The sequence below is a fragment of the Harpia harpyja genome, chromosome 13 (genome assembly GCF_026419915.1).
Source record: "Harpia harpyja isolate bHarHar1 chromosome 13, bHarHar1 primary haplotype, whole genome shotgun sequence".
NCBI lineage: Eukaryota > Metazoa > Chordata > Aves > Accipitriformes > Accipitridae > Harpia > Harpia harpyja.
In genome coordinates, this window is record NC_068952.1 from 8,341,500 (window position 1) to 8,358,145 (window position 16,646).

Below are 16,646 nucleotides of genomic sequence, written 5' to 3' on the forward strand. Positions count from 1 at the left end.
ACTTATCACAACACAGGAAAAAAAAAAAAAAGCAATCTTTCACCATCTTCAAGTGACTACGCTCTTACTATTATGTCCTCTAGACAGTAATAAATGCAATATAATTAATGAATATCAGTAAAGTAGAAGCCACTATTCACTATTCTCTTCAGCACAGATTTTATTCAAGTTAAAACTATTTATAAACAAGTCACAAACCAGCATCAGCTTGAAATAAGTTGCATGCAGACAGAGCTCAGTAAATGCATGCTTCCTTGCGCAGGTAGCATCCATGCCAGGAAGCATAAATCATGCCACTACAAATAAAAAGCTGCTTAAAAGGGATTTATTTTCTGGAACACCATCCACTGCTGCACAAGTATGCACAGAAAGATGAAACAAAAGTCACTGGTGATTAACTCATGCAAATACTATTTTAAAACCATTCCATTTATCTTCTGCTCTACTTTCATCTCTATGGTAAGTAGATGTTATTTCAAAAAGTCTCTCTTTGTTAAATAATTCACAAAATAGAACAGAGCAGCATTTAGAGTGAAGTCTACACAAAATATTTGTTAAATATCAGCTCCAGAGTTATCCAGCAAGTACATGCCAATACTGCAATCTTGAACAAAAGATCCCCTTAAAAACACTGAACCTTTTAGACACCTTATAAGTTATGCACAGCTATTCTCTGCATCCCATGAAGAGAAAACCTAGTTTACTAATTAAAAAATAATAAAAATCATAACTCAGTAGAAATCCTCAAAGCAGATTTTAGCTGAAGGACACAGCAGGTATTATTACATATTTGAATTTTCCAGCTATTCAGAAACAAAGCTACCAGAAGGGGGGAAACAGTGGACTGAAGAGAAGTAACTAGCAATTATTAGCTTATCATTCAAAGAGTTCTTAGTGTTTATCTGTATTATGGCACTAAAACAAAACAAAACACCCACATAGTTTTCTATCACAGTTATTCTTCTTGTATCTGTCCTTTTTCAGAAGTCATGCTGGAAATGGTTAGCTAAGTCAAAAATGCTTATGGTACCGTCTGCTGTTGTTTTTGTTTTCCTGAAAAACTCCAAGCAGAAGATATGTACAATCTTGTCCTGCTTTCCACACATTTTTGAACTAGCTCCATTATCTGACCGAAACAAACGGGAGCAGTTTGCACTTTGAAATGCTCTTAAATGATAGTCTATAGTCAGCTGCAATTAAGGTTAGACTTTCATTCATTAACACTTTCTATTTTCAAGCTGCACTGTTTCTAGGACATTTCTGCTTTTTATTTTTTTTTGACAAGACTTTTGGGACCTTAAAACAGGAAGAAAGTAACTATCATGAAAAATAAAGAAGTCTTAAGCAATTATTGTATTTTATTCTTTCTTAATCTGAAACCCCCTTTTTCCAAGATGGATTAATTTTTTTTTTTTTCACTTACTTCCAAGCTGCCTCGTTTTATTGGATTCAGTACTAGCAGCTTCTTCAGTAGATTTTCACAGTCTGTGGACATATAGAATGGAATACGGTACTTTCCCCTCAGTACTCGCTCCCTCAGTTCCTTTAAAATAAAGTTTTAAAAGGTGAGCCTACTAATGACATAGAAGATTTAAAGAGAGTAAAAGCCAAGCTTTCATATTATAACTGTACCTTTAGATTCTGACCATCAAATGGCAATGATCCGCTTACTAGTGTGTACAGAATCACCCCAAGGCTCCACACATCCACTTCAGGACCATCGTATTTCTTTCCTTGGAAAAGTTCAGGAGCGGCATAAGGTGGGCTTCCACAAAACGTGTCCAGTTTATTACCAACTGTAAATTCGTTACTAAAACCAAAGTCTGCAATTTTAATGTTCATGTCTGCATCAAGTAGAAGGTTTTCTGCCTAAGAGAAAAATAAAAGAGGAAAAGGACAATTTATGTATCAGAATAAGATCAATATATTACACTTTATCATTTATCAATAAATGCAAAAATGTTTCTTTTTCTAAAATGGTTCACCATCTGTATCCTGCAGAACAAAAGAAACTAATCCCCCTGAATACATTACAAAGATTGAAAATCAACTACGTTTACTCAGGAAAATATAATTGTTAAAAGCAGCTAAACAGACTTGAAAGTCAGCTAGTGAATCAACTATGAAGATTTTCTTTTCTGGAAGAAATAACTTAGTTCAGCTTCAGGCTGAAGTATCTAGACATCTCAGAATAGCAGTTTCAGCTTTTGACAGGTTCATGCCAACTTCTGATGCCAAGGAGCGTAAATCTAATCCCAGACATCATGTACCACTTTGGTGGGGTAAACATTAGAAGGGATTTAAGACTTTAAAAGAAGATCTCTTCCGCTTACAAGATGTAAGCTATGTGCATAAGCTACGTGCTGTATCTTAGTGCTCTGTACCAAAAAATACTCTCCTCTATTATTAGAGTTTGCTTGAGCAATAACAACACAAAGGTGTTTAACACTCTGCTACTAAATATTAAAAAACCACATGTATTATACATCTAAGAATATTAATGCCTGTGCAGCAATCATCATGTGAATGCAATGCATCACATATACCTAAATGCAAGTATTCAGGAACCTGGGAGAGTCAGTAAACAGTATCTTATACTTAGTATCACAGGTAGGTCAGAACATTAAAAGAGCAAGGTTAGAGAAATACTAATCCATTACTGGAAAAAAATAAAATACATTTCTCAAAATGCAACAATACTGTGCAAGGAGTGCAGCAGAACTGGGCAACGTTTACTCACTTAACTGGGTAGCCTGACTCCTGATTTGCATATCAGCAACACAGGAGCAGCACTGAGCAGTGCAGGAATACTTTTTCAACAGGAGGACTGACATTAGCCAGAGCAAATGATTCACCTAATTGCCAAACATCAGTTTTATAGCAAACACAGACATCTCATAGGATGCTGTGCTCAGAATTGAGCCCAGAAAATAAAAAAAAAGCCTTAGTTCAGGATCAGAGAAGCAGCAATCAATTTGTTAGTTGCTTTGATTAAAAGGGTAAACATGATTTTGTTTGGGTTCTTTTGTTTGTTGGTTTTATGTTTTAATAATTTCACTTGCACTCAATGAACAGAACAGGAGACAATTAACTACCAGTATATCAAGCCAATAGCTGCGCAACAGAATTTAGCCTTTATCAGGAGTAAAATAGAGACCATTTTTACAAACTAACTATCCTGGAAAATATTTTATTTTCCCAAATCATGACCTGTAATCTCAGCTGGTTCCAGCTGATGTGCCTGCAGACAGACTCACAGAGATATTTTCCAGATTTGACAGCGTTCTACATGACTGCACAAAGACTTCATTTTCCTTGTGGTGAAAACATCACTGTCAGCGCAGCTGCTCTGCCATTACAATAGTCCTCCTAGTTCAACAGTACTCTGCTACCCAAGTACCCCATGTTTGTAGGTTCCTTACTTCAGACAAACACACCAAAAAAACCTTTTTAATATGCCAAATAGAAAGACTATGCTCTTGTTGATTACATGTTCAGAGCAAAAAGTATTAACAGTCACTGAAAAGGCAAGGTAAGTTTTGTGCATCACAGGATGAGCAAAGTTGGAATTGGTTATAGCCCTTTCTGCGCAAGCTGTTTATAATCACAGAAAATTAAAAGGAGACCGTTTAAGTACCCACTGGCCTTGCATTCCCTCCCCTTTTGCCAGAAAAGCCTGGACAAACATGCACATTTTCTTACATGTCTTCCTAGTTTAGTCTGAAGTAACTTGTATTTGATGAAGTTTACCCTTTCTGTTATTAAAGCCAAAAAGGCTTACAAAAAAATCTCCGAAGTGGCACTAGACCTCTGCCTTGCTGTGCTAACAATGTCAATTGGTCAGCGTGCTGATACCGTGGAGGAAGTCAACAGAAGCAGCTGTGAATGCAGACACAACTTTAAAGTTGCTTCTTCCTTCTCTGCAGCTCCATGAGAAGAGTTTTAAGTGAAACAGAGATGACACGTAACATTTGGAAAGAAGAGACGAAGTGAGAACACCTCCTCAAAGCCATACATTTAGCCCTTTTTTCTCTGGGAAACATATTTTTTATTGGCTAGGCTGACTGGCTCTCAATCACACCTAACACTGAACTTTTCAAATAAGTCTAACATAACTCCATCCAAGAGAAGATGGAGAGAGAAAAGCAAACAAAGAAATTATTTTGGAGCCTGCCTGCCTGTCTTGCAAATAGGAAGGAGATCAGCAGCAGAGTACTTGTGACAGATGGTAAAAGGGATCCCGCATGAATGCTGCGAAGCAGTTTTGGATAGTCCTGTGAGCAATGCAGTGAGCTGCATGCGTGCTATGGAACTAAGAAATGAATGAGGGCTGGAGGCTGTAATGGGCTCTGTGAGAAAGAGCAAGATGTAGGATGCTAAATAACTGCAGGGGTTAATGCAGTAAGACTCAGTAATATAGCTGGGCTGAGCACGCCAGTGCCAGAGAAGCACCAGGAGATGGCTGGCTCCCAGTCAAGTATAGGGCTGAGACAACCAGTGAAAGCGGCTTGTCCAGCCAAGCCAACAGGTCCCTAGGTGCAGTCCTCTGGAAAGCTCAATAACAGTGGCTGCAGTAAGCTCCAGGGAGCTCGACAAAACATTCGTGGGCTCCAAACCACCACGCAAGATGGGGAAGAATTTTTTTAAATCAAGATTTCAACGAGATTCAGCCCTTTCCTTCCTTGTATTCTGACTTCAGAGTGCTGGCCAGGCACCTCCATCATCAGATGACAATGGTCCTGGGGCAGGGAGGACTCAGCAGAAAAGGGTGTATTATCCAGCACCATATGCACATGCAAGAGCTGGCAGATTGACAGGTATTAGGGAACAGATTTGTAAGAAAGAGGTTGAGAGCATGCTGCAGTGTATTATAAGAAAGTTAAGACAAAAGATACTGGTGAAAAAAACCCTTAGGAATTATTCAACCTCAGCTTTTCACAAGTATTTATATATATTAATAGAAAAGAACATACACCAGTGTTTTCTTTGTAAACGTACAAAGATATCAAAGCAAGAGCACAAGCCAACTTTTAAGTGGGTGAAGATATTGTGTCCAAGTCCCATGATATCTAAACTTGGCACAAAGACAACTACACACTGAATGCTTAGATTGTACCTGCAATTGCTGAACTCTAACATGGTCTGGTATGTTTATACAGATAGATGACTAGAAAACATAAAAAAAAGGAAGTTCAACTAATTTCTGTTTACCTTCAATTTATTTTTTCTGCCCAAATTAAACACTAGAGTATAAACCAGAAGTTCAAATGGATTAAAAACCTAATATATTCCTTATGAATCACTAAGGAAAGACTGTTTTATATATCTTGCAATATATTTTAACTGAAAATATTTTAATTAAGTAGTGCTGACTGGTATCATTGAACTTCTGCAGCTTCAGTGTGTAGGTATCTGCATGCCAGCAGATGTAATTCTTTGGAGAGCATGTCTTTTCTTAAAGCCAAAACTGTAATGAAAGTAACACATGTTCTATTCTCGTCTCTCCCCTGTTCCAACAGGCAAGCTACATTATTTTTCTGCTTCAGAAAATTGAGAATAAAATACAAGTGATAGTTCCCTCATTCACATTTTTGAGGCATTCAGAGACAGTGGCAAGGACAAGTATATTGAATGAAATTAAGACTATACTGTCAATCAGCAAAATGAAAAATAAGTAATAGCCTACCTTAAGATCACGATGAACTATGCATTTCTGATGACAGTACTGCACAGCAGATACAATCTGAAACACCAAGATGATCAGTGAAATATTATTTCAATCTCAGTATAAGTTTTTGTATACAATTTAGTAATTTTGGCTCCTGATATGATTCAGTGGAACATAAGAAATTAATAAATAAAGCTTTTGTTTTCGAAAATATTCATGTAAGTTTCATTGAAGCTCAAATACTAAAACTAAAAAGTCCCTAAAAGCAGCTACTTTTCTTATTAAAAAAAGTTTAATACATACTCCCCAAGGTAATAGGAGAAACATCTATTCTTAAATGCAGATCACCCAACAGCAATAACTATAAAAAGGAATTATTCTACCCCCCAACCCAATAGCTGGATGTACCATCTCAGATTTTATCTTCTGAAATATTTGCAGCATATCTCTGCAATTCATCCCTAACAGAATAGTTCATTCAACACTTTCATATACATCTTTCACGTATTTGTAATGAAACACAAGTCTGAATCAGCAAGTTAAAAGCAGTTTCTTTACATGTTAACTATATATCTTATTTCTGAAAAATACCAAATTTTGTACATCTAATTAAAGCTTTTCACAAAATAATCACTAAAAACAGGGTAAGAAAGATTAAGATGAGAAAGTCTGTAATATAAATGCATATAAGAATATAAAAACCTGTTACAGAATACCCTTCATACAAAACACTGTGACATGACACAGCAATACATATCATCATATCAACATCTCTAGATACATCCATTAAATTCTAAAATATTCAGAAAAGGACTAAAACCTCAAGTGAGTCACAATACAAAAATGTGGCTCTTAGGAACATCCACTAAAAAAGAATGTAAAACAGTCTTACTATTTTTAGACAGTACGTAGGAAGCAGATATTTTTCTCTTCAGGGATTTTTTCCACTCCAGCTTTAATAAACATTATCACAACAATGAATATTTTTTTTAAAGTAAAAGAAGTATGCTCACACTCATGGCTATCTGAAAACACCATAAATAGAAACAAAAAAAAGAATAAATGTTAATTTCATACCTGCCTGAATTTTGCACGAGCTTCTTTCTCTTTCATTCTTCCATGTGCAACTAGGTAGTCAAACACTTCTCCTGACCATAACAAGGACAAAACATCAGTCATATTGCCCAGGTTTTATTTTTGACTGTCACGCACAATCAAATCATGCTTGAAGACAACACCCACACCCACCCCACACCCCTTCTTGAAGGGAAAGGAAATAGAAGCAGCCAGGAAAAATTCCTTTTTACTGTTTGCATTGGATTTCATTTTTCAGACATGTAATAGTCAAGAAATACAAAAATGGAACCCTTCATACTAAGGCTTCTTGAATTTTTAAAATAAATTCACTTAAAAAACACTGTGAAACAAAAAAAAATTGACTTTAATCATTAAAAACATTCATATTGCACATAAGACACACTGGGAAACAGGCAACTTCTTACGTACCAGATTTGTTTCACATATCCCTAGCAGCTTCACTTAACAGTATCTGTCTTACTTCAGGTTTTATCTTCTTGTTCTCTTTCTAATAAAGCTGCTCAAATGCCTTTCAGATCCTCATCTTTGCACTGTCTGACAAGCAACCTTTCCTAGCTGGTCACTAACCCTGTGCTAGATTCCCTTCCCACATTCAAACATTCCCCATTCAGATGCTAAGCAGCTTCTCAAGCAGCCACCCACTATTCCTCTCACTCATGATCCTGCTGGTCCCCTTTCCAGTGTTCCTTATTCCCATCCCCCGGACCTGTCTCTCCAAGTGCTTTGGTACACATTTTCAAGATAAAATGAGGCACCAGTGCTCGCCTAAATATAGCGGATAAATACTGAATCAAGTTTTTGCCAGAATCGGCACCAGATTATCTCCTGATATTCCAGCAGAAACCTCAGAATGGGTTACTTAACAGAATGTGATGCAAGCAGGAAAGTCTGCCCTGGGAGGTCTGCTAGGACTGTTGTGAAGGCCAGATTGGAATAACCCATTAACCATAAAATCCTTAAATTCTTCCTAGGCATGCAACTGGCACGGCTTTCCATATTTCAGTTTATCCTTAAAGCAGAATTAAGAATCCACTTACCCCCACTGGCATATTCCATTACCAAATACAATGTCTTTTCAGTTTCAATAACTTCAAATAATTTTACTGCAAGAAAAATGAATGACATATTGCAGCAGGGAGCAAAAGCACAGCACAAACAAAAAATTATACTCATGAAGTGAGTATAATTCATGGCCAGTGATAACACTAAACCATACGAAAACTTTATGCCCTTTAGGTTAGCATTCTTTTGAGGGGGAAAAAAGCAAAATTAATTTCTAAATCACAGTTGATAATAAAGCATATTAATTCATAATTTTCTCAGAAGTTTATGCACAGTGTACAAACAAGTTCATGCTGAAATTAGTGTTTAATTTGACACAGACATCTTTAAGATCATACAAACCTTCCCTGTTTTGCTAGTAAACTGCTCCCAGTTAGAAATCTGAGGTTCTGACCAACCGAAAACCGAGTGGATACCAGAAACATCAAGTCTGGAAGACTGTCCTCAGATTGTAATAGTAACCACTCATTTAAAACACACACCCCCCACCACCCCCAAGAAAACAAAAAACAGCAGAAGCTAAGAATGCTGGAAAAGCAACAAACAATTCAAGGGATGAGAAGGGAGTGCCTAGCATGTAATAACTTGTACACCTCAACCATACCTTGTATGCAACAAGCCCTCTGGCCAATTCAGGACCATTAACTGTCTCTGGAACAAGACTGTCCAGCCCTCCTCAGCCAGAAGAATTGTCATCACAAAGTAGGGCCCTGAAGCTGTGGGGTAGGTGAAAGAACTAAAGCAGAAAGGGAAAATTACATACTTTGTAATTCTAATTTTCTGGAAATATCAGTCAGTGGGAGTCTTTCCTACACTGAACTAATGGAGTTTTGCTACTTTCACCTAAGAAACTCATGCTTTTTAGCCTCAAGAGTAATTTCAATGGAAGAGGGGAGTTGGGGCCCTCAATAGACTGAAGTGCTCAGCATCGCCTACTTTGTATTAAGGCTTTCCTGGACTGAGCAGTTTATCTCCTCAGAGAAAAATTATTCTTTCAAGCAAAGTCAATAAAGGAGGTGAGACAATGAAGCATTTACTGAATGCTCACTGTCCCGTTATCTCAAAAAAGTTTAATGAACAAAAGTATAGCAGTGAAGTACATTCAAATAAAGCCAGAGTAAAATGTGAACAGTATAATAAAAAGAAAAGTTTGCAGAAATGCAGGGCTCCTACCAATATTGGGATGATTCAGTATCTTCATTATTCGTACTTCTCGAAACAACTGTCAAGGAAGCAAGACAATTTTCTTAGAGCGTGTTTATTGGGGAAAAGGTACAAAAGATATGCAATTTTAGATGGCAAAAAGGAGCAGGATAAGCCATAGAAAATAGCATTAGCATAAATCATAAATAGTGAACTCCAGAAAACATAATCTACATCTTGTACATTTTATAAAAATAACCACTACCAACTATATCAAAACCAGACTAATTTTTAAGCTTTACACAAACAGACACAGGTAAGTTTTATAGCCCTTTCTGGAGTTTCACACTGACCAAAACCAATGGATTATTCACACAAGTTTTTGTTATCTCTTTGCTCCAATTTCTTTGGTGACTAGCAAGCTCAGCTAACTACCCTGAACACATACACAATTGTGGGTGCAAATACAAGGTGTAGTACTACAGAAAAGTCGAACACACAGATGTTAAAATGCAATTAGATTATCAGGAATCCTGACGTACCCCAGTCCTGCCGCTCTGTGGAGCTGAAGCAGGCAAGTTCACTTTCCTCACAACTACCAAATTTTACACTGAGTCACAAGCAGTGATGTCCCCTCTCCCTCTGGCAAGGCCTGAAGGTTTATGATTGATGAAAGTCTGCTTTATAATCCTGAGTCACATAATTAAAAACAACTGGACAAACTTACAGCCCTAAGTGCATATACTTAAGACAATGGTGGGTTTACTTTTTTTTTTTTTAAACCAGAAACAAGAGGTCTTTGCTCTTAAATTTCTAGTATTCATGGGTTTATTGATTGAATAAGAGGTGAAGCAAGACTAACCTAGGGGCTCAAAGGGAAGAAAGCAAACAAAAGGAATCCAAAATGGCTACATAGTTCTGTTATTCTATACTTGAGGCTGTCAATACTGATAAGCTTGCACTGCTTTACTTCAAGTGAACAGCATATCCCCATCGCCAAATCTATTTACTGTGCTGCACGCTCTTTAATCCCATATTGGGCTGAAGTAGGATGCTGAAATGAAGGAAGAAAAGCTCACTGGCTTCAGCATAACGCTTAGACATTTTGGAAACATCTTAGCACTACAGTCCTCCTTATAGAGAAATTTGGCTCAACGCAGAAGTGCGTTGTTGCTGTTTTGCTTGTCTAATGTCTCAGAGGACATCTCTCCCTCCATTTTCAAAATTAGTCCCATTTGTTCAGATGCTATCTTTGTAAAAGGGTACAATGATAAAAGCCAGAGACTGAACACCTCCTCAAAGAGTAGCACTTTAGTTTCTATTTTATGATGGCTGAGGCTACAAGTTAAGAGAAATTAAAATTCTTTTGCTTAGATAACACTGACTTTTTTACTCCATTTGTGCAACCTAGTCATAACATTTCTAAAATTCTGCATTTATTCTACAAGTTAAGACTATAGAGCAACATCTTGCTGTAATTCAGGTTTTGATCAATATTATTGCAGTTCTACATTTACTTCACGTAAGTATTTCAAGCTAGTTACTACCCACTTGCCTTATAATTGCCATTAAAACAATTTCAGAAGGAAGCAAAGACTATAAAAGCATTTCTTTGAGAAAACACGAACAGTATGATGCAGTTTGCTTGTGTTCAAAATGTGACACATGGGTATGCAATACTATGCACTAGAATTAACTTTAGCAAATATTCTTGTTTTCTCATAAAGTCAGTTATTCCCGTGAAAAAACATATTAGACTGTTCTTTGTGCATTTTTTTTTAAGTATTCGAATTTGTTGCACAAGAAAGTTTCCCAGCTAAATCAGTATCAATTAGTCAGAAGCTAACAAATCTAAACCAATAGATGGTACAGCTTCAGAACAGCTTCTAAGCAGGTATGTGGAAAACTAATTCTTGCCAGAAGATTGGAAAGATATTTCATAACTTAACAGTATTAATGCCAGTAATAAAAGTTACGGCAACAAATGCATGCCTTCTATAAATAAAATAATTTTAAATATAGAAAAAAAGATCATTAAGAAAAACAATTTTACTTGTAACATGAAGCACATAGTAATTGGGGGGAAAAAAAGGTGGATTATTTACTATTCTCACAGGATTTAGAAGTTTACTAATTGGTTTAAGATTCAAATGGATTTCACAGTGACATGAAATTTTGTTCCACATAATATGTAATTTTTCCTTCCATAAAGGAAAAAGCCTATTAGGAAACGGAAATAAAACTCTCTTTTCCTCAACACACAACGATACTGACCTCTAGCCTGACGCAGATACTTTGTTATACGAAAGAACCACTTACTTGCTCCGGTTCTGAACAGAAGACATCACCAAGACCCAAAGTATGGGCTTAGGTTTATTCTGTACAAACACCAATCAAATTTTTTACAACACCTTGTATTATATACCCTGTTGAATAGACATTTTTCAGAAAAGTGAAGCATATGGTTCTCATACAAAAGCAGGTACGCAGTCCTGGTAGTCACCATGAGTGTATCAAGAGAAAGTAGTAAGTCTCAACCTTTTGAAAGCAAGCAGCTATTCTAACGCAAATTCTAAATGAATTCAAAGTCACAAGGTGAATCTGGGTATTTTCTTGCTGGTTAGTAGCTCTGAGGAGGGCTTCTTGTTTGTTTGGGGATTTTGACTCAAAGGCACTTTTAATGTTGGTGGAAATGCCTTTGCATGCTTAGAGCAAGAACTGGACAAGGCTGAACCAGCTGAAGTTATCTTAGGTGATGCTCATCCACACAAGTCATGTCAAGCATAAGCTGAACAGAAACTGGCTATTTTATTTTACAGATGGGATGGTGTCAGTCTCCCTAGAAACATATGAGAGCAGGGAAACAGAGAAATCAGCAGAGTAAGAATTGAAAGAATAGTTGAAATCTTGGAATCTACCTGCAGGTACCTGCTGACTAAATGACTTGCTCTGAGGAAAGATTAAAAAACCCTAAGTGGTTGTACTCCCTACAATATTCCTCTCCCAACTACCTGCCCACTACTGAAACTACAGCATGCAAGGTTGCCTTCTTCATGGTGAGATCCACATTCCTCAGAGTTCATGTTTTACAGCTGTTATCAGCTTCTGAGAAGTTTCCAGCAGTTGTTTACCTGGAAACTGACATTTTCAGACCTTTTTCTGAAGTAACTCAGGTATAGGCATCTTGCAAATTAGGCAGATTTAACTTACATGTTCCGTAATACTGCTACATAACTAAGTCAAGTAGCTTTGCTAAGGCTGCTTGGCGTGACAGATACCTTCCAACCCAGGAAGAAAGAAATTGTGTAAAGTGCTGAAAGAACTGAAATAATGGAACAGCACTATGTAGAGACCACAAACACAGCCACATTATACCTTGTGTAGTTCCTGGCCCATACGGTTCAAGGGGGTGTATAAGGGTGTCTCAAATGCAGAGTGGGGAGAAAGAGCAGGGAAAGTTATTTCAATACAGATGTTCAAAAGAGCAGAGAGGGAGTGGGATGGAAATCCGGCAAATGAACTGTTCCCTGGAGTTCTGGCGTATATTCAGGATGTTATTTGGTCCACTATAAATGCACATTTATACAAGTTAAGAAAATGCCAATGTTCACTCCTCCGATATTCTCTCACAAGAGAGAAACAATCTAGAAAATCTCTGAACAATGGATAACACTTGAATAAAAGCATTAACAGTATTCAAGTATTAGAATACATTATTTTACATTGCAACTCTGCATTCTGTGGAGCACTACTTTGGGATAAATCCCCCGCCCTTTCTCCTTGCAGAAGCATATTGGTCATTAACACTAGCTGTGTCAATAACTATGTATTTACAAATAGAGGTATCTTTAAACAACAGCCACTACACCCCTCAATAACACGCAGGATATCTCTATATGCAAAGGAAGAGATGTATTAAAGCAACAAGACCATTGTTATTTCCTACAAAGCCAAGTTTGTTAATTTTATAGAAATCTGGACAGAACAGTGAAATTAGTTCTTTCACGACAGGGCGAGCTGCAGGATTATATAATGATCTATTTTACTGACAAAAAATAGCACTTTCAGAATTCACACACACCTCTATTTTCTTAAGCAGCAGTGTACTTCTCTCTTGGAAGGTCTAAGTGCTCCCTGAATCCTCTCCCCCCACCCCACATTTATAGGATCGCTCTTCCTTCTTAACAAAGTGCTATCATTCAAAAAGAAAGCTCTTGAACAAGCATCTTGTTGCAAACAGGTTGTAGCTTCAATAGCTTCACTTATAGTAGAGGACAGCCAGCACCATACTCAATTCGTAGAACTTGTACCTATGGAAAAGGCACAAGGCTTGAGAATTTGATTCTTGCTTTTCCGGTTTCATTTTTCAGGGCACAGACTGCAGAAAGTGCAAAGATCTTCTGTCACACCATTGCTAACACTTCTACTTGCTGTCAGGTTGACATCTATGATTAAGATTAACTATTTTAAGTCACTGCAATCGAACTAAAAATCTTCAGTTAACCAAGGCCTTTTCTTGCTTTGAAAGATGTGCTTGAATGCTTCTCTAGTTTCTAAATCATTACTGAGAAGGGATGTTGCAAAAAAGCATAGCTTTCAATAGGTAATATTGAAATTGTTCCAAATCCTCTACTTTATTTCTGTTCTGCTTTTCTTAACAACAGAAAGAACCTAAGTTTAAGGCTTTAGATATGTTTAAGGAATAAAAAGAAGTCTGCTGACCCCCAAAAAGGGAAAATGTGAAATGCCGCTTGCTAAGTGAAAAAAAGGCACCTTCTGTTCCACTAGCAGTTTGCAGAAGAGCAACAGAACGCTATTTCAGAAACATCCCTAGTGAAGCCAGTCCAAGACGACACTTTCAATGTAGCAGACACGCACAAAATAGAACAGCTATTTTGATATAAATTCTAGTTGTGATGAAACCCAAATACTTACACTTGGGATCAAACTACAATCATGACAGGGGAAAAAGCTAAGTCAGTGTAATATGCTACTATCAAGATAGCAAGTTCACAAAAAAGCCAGCTCTGTCTTCTGAACAGGTGCTCACCGAGTAAGATGGGAACCACATACTGAACAAATTGAAAACAAAATAAAAGACAGTGCCCTCAATTCAACATTGTCTATTTAAAGAGGTAGAGGTCCTGGAGCAAGAAATAGAACTTAAGACTATCACATTGCATGCACAAGGATGCAAAATTAAAAATTCACAAGGTCAGCTTACTTGTGTCTATCTCCTAACATTTGATGGTTTAAGCTAAAATAACTATGTCTGAGAAGTACCCCATCCAAACTATATGGCATAAATAACATTGGAGAGTGGCTAAGAACAAACTAAACACTTCCTTGCTTCCACATCCATGACTAACTACAGACCTAGCTTGTATGACACTTTCAGCAACTGAAGTATGTGCTCAAATATTTCTGTTTACAAAACAGAACAGTGCATGAGACCCTATGATGGCTCAACTCATTTTACTTCATTAGGTCAGTAGCAAGTACTATGGTAAAACCTACTCACACCTGGTACCCTTTATATTATAGTGAATGGAAAGGGGATGGTTTTGTTAATGACCCTGTGCCTAAGATCACTACATATTTGTCTTGTTTGATCAATAATAATCAGTAGTGATTGAAAGCCTAAAAGTTTTGCTGACCTGTGTACAATTTACCAGCTTGGAAGTTCTAGAGACTGTCTTCTCAACTATGTTAATTTAGAAGGGTTCAAACTCAGGAGTGGTATTTTTGTGACAGTAACATACTCCAGTATTCCTCTATAAACATTCATTAGAAGAGTGTCTGTTCCTATTAAAACAATACTATCACCACTTCCCATTCCCAATATTATCCCTTGAAGAAAAAATTGACTCCTTAACAGTCCTACGTACAGTATAACCGTGATAAAAAAATTGTAAAAATTCACATTACAGTGATACTATACAGTATATAAAGAATCACAAACTTTATGTAATAGTTCAGTGCAGAAAGAAAAATAAAGATGACTGATTTCATAGAACAAGAATTTTTTTTTGCTTTATTTAGAATACACAAATGACCTATCAAAATACTAACAAAAGAAGTAATTCTAAGCATGCTGATGAACCATCCTCCCATCCTTATTTGCTTAAAAAAAACCTACAGTTGTTTGAGTGACACTGCAAAAACTGTGCTTAAGCTTACTTAAAAGCTTTCAGGAAATCAATATTCAGTTTCACTCAAAATTCTCAGAAAACTGTAGGAAGCCGAAAAGACATTTAGAGCTTCAAAACCAAGATTATTTTTTCTGAAAATGACAATCAAGACTTTACAAAGGAAAACTTTATACCAACAAATTATCACACTCTTTCCAGTGTAAGCAGAAGATGCATGGGATAAGTATTTCTAAAAGTTATTGAAGGACAGAATTGTAGTTAAATCACGAAATTTAACTTCTATCCTTAGTTCTGCTATACCCTGCTTCTAACTGTACCTAAAAATGTTTCTCCTGTTATCAGCTTCCCACTCAAAACCCAAATAACAGCAGCAATGTCCTATTACATGAGTATTTTGTGTACTACTTGTGCAGTGTAACAGCATCTTTTGTAGGCTATGGAAGATTCATTTATACTTGGAATGATTTATTGAATTATTATTGAATATTTTTGTGTGAAATACACCTTATTTATCATTAAAGCAATTATCCCAATAGTAAGTTTTTCGTGCTTAGTTTTCCAGAAAGTTTTAATGTTTTTTACCCTCTCATTGCTCAACAATGCAACAAACTCACCTAGCTTTCCAAGTATAAATACCAAGCTAGGTAGGAAACAAGCTACGTGAGCAGCACTGGATTTGCCCAATATGCTTGGTCACGTACTGCCTCTGTGGGTCTCTCTTCACTAGCTCAAATATTAGCAAAGAGATTTGATTAATATAGGATATAGGACTTAAGGATAGCAAAGCTTTTGCATAGAGTCTGCGCAGCAGGCTGAATCGAAAAAAAAAAAAATCCTGAAGAACCCATACCCAAACAAAAATACTACAGAAGAGAAATTAAAGCAAATAAATAGAATTAAAAGAAATCAAAGGAAAAAGAAATCAAAGCAAAATTCTTTATAACTCCCCATAACCAAAGTTACACAATAAAATAAATGTAACAGCAGCCAGAGATAATGGAACAGCAGTAAGCCCTAGCCTCTTTCTCTCATTCTACAGCTGCAGACAGCAGCAGTCTAGTATTTGTAAACAAAAAAATGTCCCAAATTTTTATAATGGACAACTTGCAGTAGGACAATACAACATTTCTATGCTTCAGCCAAAACCAAATATATGCATAGTTAAATAGCACAAAACCCCAAACCAAACAAAAAAAGCCAGGGTTCTGTTAAAACACTTATCACAATGGTTATGAAGGACTTCTGAATTTCTATCTACAAGCACAAACAAACAAGAATGCTCTGATTACATTCAATCATTTTGTCAATCCTACACGCAAAAAGTAATTGCCAAATGTCCCTTGAGTTTAACAAATATTTTATTAAAGTTGAAAGAATATAAAAACAAAGGTTAAAAAAAAATTGAAGCCATTTTAAGTCCACAAAACCCAATTACTACATTAAAGCAAAATCCAGGAAAAGTACCCTTTACACCATTACGTCTTAAATTTACTAAGTAGACAAACTACTTGTGTACCTAATTA

The 16,646-nt window shown here is 36.5% G+C and overlaps 1 protein-coding gene across 10 annotated transcripts in view; it reads right to left on the reverse strand.

Moving 5' to 3' along the window:
• MARK1 (microtubule affinity regulating kinase 1) overlaps positions 1 to 16,646 on the reverse strand; it is a 60,715-nt gene that overhangs the window by 19,631 nt on the left and 24,438 nt on the right. For 8 of the 10 annotated variants that reach the window (XM_052805297.1, XM_052805299.1, XM_052805300.1 and 5 more), the window contains exons 4-9: positions 9,002 to 9,050; positions 7,804 to 7,869; positions 6,746 to 6,816; positions 5,687 to 5,743; positions 1,633 to 1,869; positions 1,424 to 1,543 (exon numbers count right to left, since the gene is read on the reverse strand). In XM_052805297.1, the coding sequence (XP_052661257.1) occupies positions 1,424 to 1,543; positions 1,633 to 1,869; positions 5,687 to 5,743; positions 6,746 to 6,816; positions 7,804 to 7,869; positions 9,002 to 9,050 (600 nt within the window). Of the gene's footprint in view, positions 1 to 1,423; positions 1,544 to 1,632; positions 1,870 to 5,686; positions 5,744 to 6,745; positions 6,817 to 7,803; positions 7,870 to 8,432; positions 8,522 to 9,001; positions 9,051 to 12,346; positions 13,121 to 16,646 lie in introns of those variants that run through there. The other 2 variants (XM_052805301.1, XM_052805302.1) reach the window with 2 other exon arrangements.